Genomic DNA, 13,162 nt, shown 5'->3' with positions numbered 1-13,162 from the left:
TTTATTTTATTTGGTTTATTTGACAGGGACAGTGTACATTAATCAACATTTCTGTAAATGTACCAGATTTAGCCAGAAAGGCTATTTTTCATCTGTAGTCTGATGATGGGGTGATGGTCTTCACTGTTGCCAGTAGAGGGCATCACATTCTAAATAACACCGACCTCAGTGCAGAAATCAGACACTTTCTCACATGAATGTTATTTTCAGGTTAGAAAGATGATTGTGTCATACTTTTCTAATATATTGAAACAAAACACAACTCCAGGCATGTTTGTGATCAGGAAACAACATTATAACACAGATCAGAAAGAGTAATATGGGCCCTTTGACAACAGCCACAATATCCTTGTTTTTACTTACCTTCTGCTGGAGAGCTGGTTGAGTTTGGTGGAGGAGAAGCTCTGGTTCTTTTTACCCAGTTTGAGCACTCTGTAGGCCTCCTCAGCGGTGTCCACGTGCACCCAGCGCAGATCTGAGCACATGACACAGAAATGAGCAACTTAAACTGAACATAAACACTCCCTTTTCAGACATGATGCAAAGAAAGAGGGACAACGCTGTCAGTTCAATTACTTCCATAACATGTAACTTATATTTTTGTCTTTTTTTTCATAGGGATTTTTTGAGCAGAATAAGGTTGTCAAAAGTATCAAAAATCAATACTAAGTGATACTAAATGTGGTATCAAAACTATATATATTTGAGCTGGTATCGATACTAAAAAATGAAGTATAGACCCTTCCTCCACCTGGACCACTGAGGGATTACACAGATAGGCCTCATTATCATTAATCATTGAATGGTAGTACTTTCTGTTCTGTGAATATGAATAATTATATATATATATATATATATATATTATATATATATATATATATATATATATATAGATATAGATATATATATATATATAGATATAGATATATAGATATATAGATACCTGCTCAAACAAGTATCGATACTAGTTTTAATATCGATTAGAGTCTGATTTTCAATAATTTGACAAGGCTAGTTCCCTGTACCTTTGACAAAGCTGTGTCCCTTGACGTCCTGCGACAGCCTTAGAGCAGTTCTCTTCTGGGTGCTACTTGGTAGCGCCTCCAGTAGGTCATGGATGTTCTCGTTGTAGATCTCACAGAAGGACACCCACACGGAGAACTTGGTGTGCTCCCCCAAGTCCAGACTGATCCTGTCATCTGATGTGACTGCTGTCCCAACTAAAGAGCCTGCATAGGGAAAAAGTCAGAATACCATGCACACAATGTTTAAAACATTGCATCCAAATATATTTTTAAAAGACTCCAAATAAACAATTGAATATAAAAACTAAAACTTGGAGTAATCTTTTAAGTAAGGATATAGTGATATTTGGTTGGTTTTAATAAATCACTTGGAGTGGATTTGAGTTGTGTGGACCTATTTCTTTTTTCTAACTGTAACAATTACCATAACAAATGCTTTCAAATCTGACATTTTCTCCAGACTTTATGGAGTCTTAAGAGCTCATGTGAACAAAAAAATTGTCATTTTACCTTCATGGTGTGTCTTTATGGTGGAGTTTAGCAGAGTAGTGTTCCTGTCGACCTGTGGAAACACACATCAACTGAACTCAATTACATTATGCTAAGACCAAGTTTAGAAATGCCCAAATCTAGTAGACTAAGTTTGTGTCAGTTTCAGCAATGAGATGGTGCATACTTCGGAGATATAGAGTGAATGTGACTGAAGAGTAGTAATGGCTGATATTAGTAAGTCCAAAATATTTTGACAATGCTACAATAAAAAGCTTAACAGCAGCGTTTTGTTACAGCAGCACCCTAAAAAGCAAAAGGAACAATACAAACATGATCAGTTCGGTTTCAATAAAAACATCACTTTAAAAAAAAATACTACTTAGACTTTTGAAGATCCTAATAAGTACTTTTCTACAATACCAGGAGCCTCCATACAATATCTTAAAATTGTACTGTGAGGTGAACACTGATAATAAAACAGAATACTATCCCTTATGTTCAGTGTCTCACCTCTCTGCTCTGCTTGAAGAGGCTTCTCTTGAGCAGGATCTGCTCCACCTGCTGCTCCTTGGTGAGTCTGGTGAACTCTCTGCAGCGGTGTGGTCTGATGGAGATGTCACTGTAGACATGCTCCTCGATGCTGTTGAAGATGGTGCTCAGAGCTCTGGGTAGGAGGCCTGCATCTGCCTCTGGCCCTGGAGGAACACACCAGAGGTTGGAGAGCGTTTGAGGGCTGGGCTTATGAGAATTGAACCAGTTTTTGCCTCTATAGTTTAAATGTTTATTAATATGTAGGGCTGGGTAATAAGGCAAGAAAAACATGGATCAAAGTTCTCAATTGCTGGTTCTACTTTCTAAAAAAAACAAAATTCAATATTTTTTTTAAATTACATTTCAATAAAAAAATAAAAATAAAATAAAAACAAAATGGACTTCAGTATCTACTCTACATGAACAAACAATACAGACCTTTAATATTTTCCATTTAAAACAAAACTGTTCTACCAAAGCCCTGTGGCTGCTCAAACTCACAGGCTTTTACTGACAGAGGGGAGTAAAAGTAGTAAAGTACTGTACTTATATATAAAAATATAATATAACTATATATATTTTTGGCATCTGTACTTTACGTAAGTAGATAGTAAAGGATAACTTTTACTTCACTATATTTGAGGGCAGGTATCTGTACTTTCTACTCCATAACATTTTTGAACAGGTCTGAGAGATAAAAGTATTTATTATTGATTGAAATCTGCTGAAAAGACTGTGGGGTTTATTTTTAACACATTTGTAATTTTATCAAATAAAAACAAACATACAAATAAAACCAGCTAGGGGAAAAAAAAAACAACTATTCAACTGTTTCTGTTTACAAAATCCTGCACAGATCAAAATCACTACATTTGATGCTTTAAAAGACTTCAAAATCTGTGTGAAATGCTTTAAGTTTGTTTTTACACAGGCACTTTAATATTTTTACTTAAGTAAAAGTACACATACTAGCAAAAAAAAATACTTAAAAGTGACTTCATCCTCCACTGGTAATAAGCGACATATTTACCCAAAAACAATTGTATTCAACAAAGTTTATCAAATGTAGTCAGATTCCTCTTGTAAACCGCTCCAAAACTGGGAACTGGGGGTAGCCCACCATCCAATGGCAGTTGGGTGAATTACCATATTTTCCGGACAATATATATATGTCGCTGTGGAGTATAAGACACACCAGCAAAAAAATGTGTAATAATGGACAAAAAAAAACATATATACGTCCCACTGGACTATAAGTTGCATTTTTTGGGGAAATTTATTTTACAAAATCTGAGACCAAAAACAAATTTTTATCTTTAAAGGCAAGTTATAATAACAATAAAATAGAGAACAACAGACTGAATAGTACAGCACGCTAACGTAATACATTGACAACAAACTGTCTGGTATGTTTACTTAAGATATTAGTTAATCAGATACACTACATTAACATAACATTGCCAGCTTGTCCACAAACATGAGAGACATGAGAGTTCTTTTCAGTGATGTTTACTATGGTCTTACTTCATCACAGTTCACACTGTAGAACTAGCAAACACATAAACTATAAGATAAGCTCTGGCTCATATCACATATACACATAAAACTGCATATGAACACATGGAAAATATACATACCACTTTGGACTGCTAGTGAAAAAAAAACAGTGACCCAAAAACTTTATATTTTATTTTTCAATTGTTTCTTAAATAGTGCTGTCGGGTAAGACTTCACATTAGGATAAAAAGAGGAACCCGAAAACAGGAAGTAGTTTTCGCGACCATAAACTAGACTTATGATAATCTAAACATTTACAATATTGTTCCAAAAGAAATGATCACCTTTATGGTCTTATAAATGAAGGGGAAATTAAATATGAAACATATAAAAGTACATTTTCTTACAGGTATTACAAACACAACACCGCCATCTAGCGGTTAAACAGGTGAACTGTAACATGCATAATCAACCATTACACAATACATACGCAAACACGTGCATCAAGTATAGACAGTGAACTGAGTAAAAAAAAAAAGCCAAATTTGCACAATATGTGATCTCTAAAAGAGGAATATAAAAACAGTGATACAGACCTAAGAAGGTGAAGGTCTTGCCTGCGTTGGTGACTCCATAGGTGAAGACCAGAGAGTTTCCCCCGGTCAGAACATCTTTGACCAGGTCCTTCACTGTGCCATCATACAGCTGCTTTTGTGTAGTGTCCGGCCCGTACACCTGTGAGGCAGAACAATGTGACCCGAGTACTCGTGAAAGTGAAAAGATGGATTACTGGATCTTTAGTATTACTGACACCTCTTTAAAGCGCTTGTATTACATATTATTTCCTGGTCTATGTTTATAATGTTTTTTCTTCATCCAAAACATACCTGGAGTTGCGTTTTGTTTCATTCACACCTGTTTAACACACAAACCCTGCATATTTAGGCTGAGTTCTTTGCTCAAACAGAAAACACTCTTTTCCACATTGTGATGTCATGTGATATGATATATATGAATATGATATGAATACAGAAAGTGCTGCAATGTGTTTTTAAACTCCATACACCTTCACTAGAATTATTTGGATGATTTCAACTCTGGAATTCCCAATCGCTACTGAATAAAAAGGTAATAGATAGCTACTAACTTGAAACCTACCTTTGCATGCCATCACAAGGTGGAAAAGCGCATTTTGAGCTTGGGAGACGTAGACAGACTAATAATAAAGACATGTGTGACAAACATGTGTGAAAGACAAACAACACACAACTCCAGGCATGTTTTTGATGAGGTAACAGAATTCTAACATGGCTTGAAGCTCAAAAGAGTAAATTTTGCATAGTTGAGGACCATTAAAGTGCATGTGACACTTAGACTACTAATTTCATTAAAATAGTTAAAAACATATTCAAAACTGTACTATAAATGCTGCCCAATTGTTATTTTTTAAATTATTTTGGGGAAGTTTATAATTTTCCTGGTCGGACACATCGGCAACAGACAAGGAATTACCTCCATGTGTGCCTCAACTGTTACCTAGCAACTATAATGTTAAAAATGGCCAAAAATTACATAATATTTATTAGGCTAACAAAAATACAACAATTTTAATTTGTAACAGATTACGAAGGAACTGTCAGAGAAATACCTTCCTTGTGCAGAAATTGTAAACCGAATTTGAATGCAGTTTTTTGTGTTGATGACATAAGTAGAGGGATTAGCACTCACCTATACTTGTTGCATATTTGTACTTTTTTCATTCTTGCCTGTCACTTAACTGATTGTTAGGTTTGAGCACTTTTTATTGCCTACATTTTTGTAATATTTTTTCTGTTTCCATTCATATAAGTTAGACCTATTTTTCTTTGTATATTTTTGTTAGTAAAGTGTTCTCTTCGTAATTTTGCTTTGTTTCACGCCCACGAGCCTTTAAGTAGTGTGAGCCTGGCGCCTGCACACTAGAGCGCACATGTGATACCATGCTCCCTCCTGGCACACCTATGCCAGATCCTTTACTTTTTGTTAGCTTAGCTTCTTTTTGTTTGGCCTGTTGAATCTAGACATCCTGTTGTCGTTATTTATTCTGTGTAGGGATAGATTATGGGTTGTTTTTTAATCTAAAAAAGAACAAATGTTAGTGGTGTTGTACCTGGGAGAACTGGAAGCGCTGTCCGGTCTGCAGCAGGGGGCGCTCAGTCCCAGCTGTGCTCTGCCTCACAGCCTGACAGGAGACCGGAGGTTTGACCAGAACAGTGTCTGTAGACTCTATGGTCACACAATCCTGGAGGAGGAATCAAATACTTTATTTAATCATGAGCATTCCTTCAGTTTTAAAATTGGTTAATCGTCATTTCTGAGTATTACTGCATATATACCTGTTCTACTTTAGTAATATACTGAAATACATACCATCTTTGTTCAAAATAGTCATACAGTAAATACTAGTACCACCTTAAACCAAATATTTTCTTTTTCATAAATTGCCATAGATTAATGCTGCAGAGTTGTAGTTACGTAAAAATGTGCAAAAAAAAAAAACCCAAAACAAAACCCTCAAGCAGCCAGCACAGGCATTGAGATAAGGCAAGTTTTATGCTGGATGCCCTTCCTGTTGCAACCAGTCAGACATTACTCTGTATTTATGTGATGTGATGAAATGAATTATTGTGTTTTAGCCAATGCAAATGGATATTATTAAATAAGCAGTAGATGTTTTTTTAGATGTTTTTTACTACAACTTTATTCTCGTAGCACCTGCACATTTTATTTACTTAATGTGACACTTAAACTATGCCGTAATGCTAGAAGAGATGTGGCGTGATTTTATTTAACTGACAGCCTTTCTCTACTAAATAAAATGTAATGCCATCTAATGCTATCTAGTGCTAAATCAAATCCATGGTTGTAAACGGTTAAATAAAAGTCAAGCTTCAATAGGTAAGAATAGAAACATCTGCTTGTTTAAACTGTAGGCTTCAGCCGACAGATGGGTCCTGAGCTGTGCCACTTTATCGGCCAGTGCTTTATAAATAGCATCATGGTTTCAGAGGAGGGCTGCAATAACAGTCGCAAAGGAATCAAAATAAGCAATAAACTAATTTATTCTGTGTAAATGCTGTAGACCCTATTGTTTAGACATCTACAAACATGTTCTGAAATGTCCTTGTGTGTCAGATACCCTCCCTGTGTGTGGGGTGTTAGTCTGTGTAAAAGCTGTTAACCCTGTAGTTTAGACCTCTAGTTCTCTTTAGCTGTGCATATGACTAAAATGTTTTTATTTTTATTGTGCACTCTTCTTTGTGATGATTATTTGTGATTATTTATGCTTTGATTTGTCTTTCTTATTCTATACACTTTGAATTACTTTGTGTACAAATTGTGCTATACAAATAAACTTGCCTTGCCGTACAAATATGTTCTGAAGTGTCCCTTTGTGTCAGATGCCCTCCCTGTTTCTCCATGGGGTCTTATTCTGTGCAAAAGCTGCCAACCCTGCAGTTTTGACCTCTACAGACATTTTATTAAATGCATGGGTTTCTTGTAATAGTTTAGAAGTTCATATTTCTTCTTCTCTCAAATGTTACAGTTCCTTTATGTTTTTTAAAATATGAACTTTGTTGCCTTACATTTAATGGTAGGATAACGTTCAATCCAATTACGTTGCTACTCAGAAATATTTCCCAAATAGTTCATCTGGGACTGGGAGTATATAAATTACATGCAAACCAGTTTATGTATAAATATATATATAACATTTAAGAGAAATTCCAAATCATTACTTCTGTGGATGACCCTGTCTCACCTGCGCCTCTCCAGTGTAGCTCTCCGCAGCAGTGAAGGGACGAATACGGAGGTAGACCTGCAGGTGCTCCTTCTCTTCTACAACTGAATTCTGAAAAATACAAAACAATGACATAAATTAATCATATTTATCGAGCTGTAGGACTTTAGTTGTTAAGTTGATTAATCGGTTGATGGTGCCTTAGTTGAAGTTGTATTAATTGACTATTCGTTTTAGGAGGTTAGCTGAAGATGTGCTTTTTTTACACCCTGCAGGTGTAGTCTTGTGTAGTTTGGGTCAGATACACAGAGATATGTAAAAGTTTTGAGAGCTTTTGTCACGCCTCCTTTTTAGTTTGCAGGAGTGAAGATTCTTATGGGTGAGGCTGTACCAGTAGATCTGAGGAGGAGCTGAGTTCAGAGGACACATCTCTATTGAAAACAGCAGTCTCAGGTTGCTCCGTTTTCTCTTCCAAGCCAAGTTCCATCTTAGTTTCCTAAAACACATAAAAGCAAGTAAATAAGCATGTTATATTTAAACTGCCCATTTCACAAAAAGGTAATGAACAATTATATTTCAATTTATATTTTTACCTAAAAGAGAGAAAGAAAAAGGTCAAAATGGAAAATGGTCACATTTTTATATATAACCTTCAAGGCATTCTGCTCAAAGCGCAAGGACTGCATTCATCTGGAATATCACACCATCAACCAGAGAGTCAGTGGACAAACAGCTGAGCTTCTGTCGTCCAGGTGATGGACCTGGTTTGACAATTTTTATACTTTCTAGTTAGGAGGGGTGAGACGGGAGGATTCCCACAAGACACAAGATTGGGTCCACAAGAACAAGACAAGACAAACAATAATTTGGGATGTGTGATCGGTTCCAGATTTTTCTGTATCGTATCGACTGATATCAATACCTGCCCCATTCTCTGTGTGCCCTTTTTAAACAGACTAATGAGTCAGATAAGACCGTTACATAGCTGTATGTTTATGCAAACATGTAACAAATTATTTTATATCCCAGATATTAGCAAATATCGGTTAGGACAAATATCAGATATCAGTAGTGGCTCAAAAAATCCACATGAGTCCATTCCCTATATTCAAATAAATTTTGTGGTTCAATTCACAATTTTGTCATCTCAGTTTCAACACAGCTTCAAAAAGGTTCACGTCAGCAGTGTTAACCCTCTTTTTGTTTAAGCCAAATGTAAAACATATGGGTCATGTCCCTCATGCGTGAACAATCTGATTTTGTGAGATCTTGTGGCACGAGATCTTGTCCCATCCCTACTAATTCAACATGTGCAGCAGATGTGGCAAATATAATGGTAATCGCATAAACATTACCTAGCAATCATACTGTAAACAAAGGCTACAAGAGTGACAGCGATGAGGTTACGCTGGATGCTGAAGCCTTATGGGAGGCAAAACATACAGCACTGCAAACTGAATACTACCCGTCTATCTATTACACAGAGTGCCAGATTTGTGGTTGATATCACATGTTTTCTTTTTTGTGGTTAGTTGGCATTAGTCAAATAAAAAAATATGAGACTTTTATTTTGTAAAATTAATGTTTAAACTGTTAAAAAGAAATTGCTTGTTGTATAGTGTATGTATAGTATATATAGTGTATGTATTCATAGTGTGTCTGTAACAAATTTTATAATTTTGCGTATTGACGGCAAGTTTCAACTTTTCTTCAAAATCTGCCACTAAATTCATGTAAAACTATGATAACTATTTACTACAGGTCCCATCAAACCAAGTCATAATAAGAAAAATATGATACTATCGAATAGATGCACTTTAAGCGACCCCTTTTTAAAAGTTTAGCTACATTTATATGTTTATAACAATGCAGGCAAAATGTAGTACTTGATTATAATACAATATTTTATTTTATTTTTTTAAACCATGGGGGGAGTAAACCGGATGGGACAAATCGAAGTTTACTATATTAAGACAATATTGTTCGAAATTATTTATTACAAAAATATGTTGTACTTGATTTGGCAACTTACCAATTACATATTATTTAAATGTGACATTAAGTAAAAGTTAAACAATAGCTCAGCTGGTAAAGTGTTTCTCTATTGATCCAAAGGTTAGCGGTGCAGATCTCACTATTGACATAAACATCATTGGCAGAATGGTCAGATCCTCTCACTCACAGGTTGGTGGTACGACTCCAGCACCCACAGATGAAGACTGTAGTTGTGTCATAGTCATACACTGATGTATGAATGTATGAATGTGTGAATGGGTGAGTGGGTCCTTGATGTAAAGTGCTTTAAGTGCCTTGAAGGTGGAAAAGTGCTGTATTAAAATATGATCATTTACCATTTAAGTAGTTGTGTGAAACTTATTTGTGGAAAAATGTGGCTAAATTGTGGCTTTATTGACAATGTAACTAGATCTTTATTTATATTGTCAGACACCTCTTTGAATTTGAATATATAACACTTTAAGTACATCTCTTCACACCTATGCCCAGAGAAAAGGCTGTAAAATGTAAAACGTAAAACATCAGCGGATACAACTATAACTATATAACAACTATATGGACAGCGGCCCAAGCGCCACAACAAATGCTACAAGAAGTTAAATAAAGTTGCAGATCGGCGAATGTAAGCATCTTCAAACCATCACACAACAGCTCCATAAATAATGATCCTTTCTGGCAATTTTTCGTAATGAACTGTCACCAGTGTAGTCAGCAGGGCGCATTTTACTCAGATAAAAACAAAGCACAGGGCGTTTTATGTGATGCTAACCTAACGAAGCTAACCGCTGTCAAGTTACATGTTTTTGCGATTGTCTGCACTTACGAAGCAATTTATAGTGTGAATTCTGGTAAAATAACAAAACTCGGCTTACCTTGGCTGTAAAGCGTGTAGAGAACGCGTTTTAGAGTTGTTCCATAGACTTTCTCGTGTTTTGAGTGAATTTGGCACACATAACTCACAACGACAAGAGCCGCGGTGCAAGTTTGAATATCCCCCAATCAGACGCAGGGGCACGACTGCGCATGCGTCAGGACAGTGTGGCGTTTTTGAACGTCGGGAAGTAGCAAAGTGTTGTCATTTTTTTTGTATAAATAATTATTGTAGCGTTTACTATGTTAACCCTTTAAGTGCCTTTTTTGTTTTAAATCAACTCTGATTTGAGTTGAAAACTAAAGAAATTATGATTTCTTTCCAGAATGGGAAATGCAAAGCAGATATTTTGAGCTGTTATTGCAGCCTGGAGCAGGTCAATCAATGGCAACAAAGATAGGTTTATTTTTTGTATTTTATCAAATTCTCACGTTTGTATCACTCGGTGTGCAAAATGCACAGTTGAAAGCCATTCAAACTGCAGTTTTTGATTTCCCTCTCATGGATACATGACACATGCATTTTTATATATTAGCACTTCTAGCTGAGCTTCTGACTCAAAAGTGATCATATTTACTGCTCTGCATCACATGACACATTTTTAACATGTCCAGATGCTGGCAAACAAACCAGATTTTCACCATTGGAATGTATTATAATCATATGGGAACATCTCATGAAATAGTGTCACCAACTACTGCTCCTGGACGATTATTTCAATTTGTTTTTTTTGATGTTTCATGAACATCTACCCATTAAGAAGATTGTGTGCTTTTTTCGTACAGTTTCCCCTCTTTGACATCCAGTGTCCTCTGCAAAACAATAATAAATGAAAATAAGACATTAAATGAATCACTGTTGTTTTCATCATATTGATCTGTTATAATACTCTTTCCAATAAATTACCTCAATTCCAATGAAGTTGGAATGCTGTGTAAAAAAAATACAGAATACAATGATTTGCAAATCCTTTTAAACCTATATTGAACTGAATAAACTACAAAGACATGATATTTAATGTTCAAACTGATAAACTTGTTTTTATGCAAATATTCACAAATTTTCAAAGTTGATGTCTGCTACACGTTCCAATAAAGCTGGGACAGGGGCAACTAAAGAATGGGAAAATTGAGGAATGTTTAAAATACACCTGCTTGGAACATTCCAGAGTTGAACAGGTTAATTAGAAACAGATGAATGTCATGATTGGATATAAAAGAAGCATCCCCGAAGGCCTCAGTCATTCACAAGCAACAATGGTGCACGATTCACCACTTTGTGAACAACTGTGTGAGCAAATAGTTCAACAGTCTAAGGACAACGGTTCTCAATGTACAATCATCATCTACGGTCCATAATATCATCAAAAGATTCAGAGAATCTGGAGAAATCTGCATGCAAGCAGCAAGGCCAAAAACATGAACACTACTTATAACAATCTGGGTAAGTAACCATCTAACTTGGCTGCCTCTAGCTCTAGCATTAAGTCAGCAAGGTCATGGAGTTTGAAGGGCTCTTTGGATGCAATTTTGGGAAAGCTTTCTACCTTGTGAAAGAAGGCTTGTTCTACAGCCTCTGGAGAGCCGTATTCTTCTTCTAGCCTGTTCCACGCCATACCTGAACCAGCTTCAGGACATCTGATGTTGACTACTTTCATTTGTTTGACTTCTCTGGCTGATTTTTTACCAAGGTATCGTACAAACAGATCAAGTTCCTCCCCTGCCAATAGATAAAAATCAGCTATTACAGTTTTGAAAGATGCTTTCCATGCCCAGTAGTTCGTGGGTTGGTCAGGAAAGCTGGTAAGGTCTGTAGTTACAAGCTGATTGCAGGCTAGGTATCTGGCCAGGTTGTAGATTGGCCTGGTCTGAGCATGGTTGTTGCCAGTATGATTTGCTTTAAGTGATGTTTGGGTAAGGAGGTGAACGGTTTGAAGCTAGTAGACAGATGTTCACAAAGCTCACTTCCAGAAGTTGCATAGTGTGGTCTGTTTTCTTGTTTTGCAGTGGTTGGCTGAAAGGGGTTTTCTTTATTGGAATTGGCGGCTCTGCTGCAGTGACACCTGTTTGTTCTAAAACGTATTGGGTTGTGCATTTTTCTTTGGTGGCCCATAAGCTACACTGCATCTTTCAGAGCCATATTCAAGCAGTTCTGCTTCCAATGAATTAGCGTCTGCTACAGCAGCTTCTTTTTCTTGCTCAGCTCTAAGTGCATCAAGAGTAGCTAGTAGGACCTTCATTTCTCTTTCTTTCTTTGCATATTAAGGTCTTGTTTGAGCAGCTTCGGCTTTTGTTTTTGCCCTAAGGTCTTGGATGTAACTGGAGCTCCGCATGGTGGTTTCTGTAGCTTTGTTGTTTGCCATCTTCTCTCTGTAATACAATATCTTCAGAAGATAAGTAGCACCAACAATGACAATCAGTTTATGTTAGCATAACAATTAGCAATGTAAATTAGCATATGCATTTGTGAACTAATTTACAAAGCAATAGAGCACTAAAAGTGTACTGACTCATTCATGTCAAACTTAAAAGGCAATATTACAGATGTCTAGTTATTTTTCATATAATAATTACAGACGATGCTTAAACAAAAACACCAAACAAAGAAACGCCTGGACTGAAGAGCAACCATTTTACTAAAGTGAGGCCTAAACAACAACTTCTGTCAAGCATTCTTCTTCTACTGTCTTTTACTCTAAATTAAAACAACCTCTAGATGGCGACATTTAGCAAATAATTAACATAATATTGTCAAATACAGTAAACATAACAGTGTCTATGGGCAGAACTATGAGAGCAGCTTAACAGACGAAATTTGTTTCTTTGATTTTGCTGGCCTATTTTTTGTGCATGGAACTTTTTTTTTTTTTTTTTTTTTTTCTAGCTCAAACTAGCTTTATCTGGAAAAAATAAAAAAGTTTCTTTGGTGTGACTGTGCAGAGCTTAGCTA

General features: G+C 36.1%; 1 protein-coding gene across 1 annotated transcript in view; it reads right to left on the bottom strand.

Moving 5' to 3' along the window:
- The window catches only part of kif20ba (kinesin family member 20Ba), a 72,630-nt gene extending 64,816 nt beyond the window's left edge, over positions 1-7,814 (bottom strand). The window contains exons 1-8 of the mRNA XM_055227347.1: positions 7,718-7,814; positions 7,348-7,437; positions 5,695-5,826; positions 4,142-4,280; positions 2,028-2,212; positions 1,536-1,587; positions 1,026-1,229; positions 364-475 (exon numbers count right to left, since the gene is read on the bottom strand). Of these exons, the coding sequence (XP_055083322.1) occupies positions 364-475; positions 1,026-1,229; positions 1,536-1,587; positions 2,028-2,212; positions 4,142-4,280; positions 5,695-5,826; positions 7,348-7,437; positions 7,718-7,813 (1,010 nt within the window). The 5' untranslated portion in view covers position 7,814. The remainder of the gene's footprint in view (positions 1-363; positions 476-1,025; positions 1,230-1,535; positions 1,588-2,027; positions 2,213-4,141; positions 4,281-5,694; positions 5,827-7,347; positions 7,438-7,717) is intronic.
- Positions 7,815-13,162: the final 5,348 nt, after the last annotated feature.

Source organism: Periophthalmus magnuspinnatus, chromosome 15 (assembly GCF_009829125.3).
Source record: "Periophthalmus magnuspinnatus isolate fPerMag1 chromosome 15, fPerMag1.2.pri, whole genome shotgun sequence".
Classification (NCBI taxonomy): domain Eukaryota; kingdom Metazoa; phylum Chordata; class Actinopteri; order Gobiiformes; family Gobiidae; genus Periophthalmus; species Periophthalmus magnuspinnatus.
This window is presented reverse-complemented; position numbering and strand designations above follow the sequence as displayed.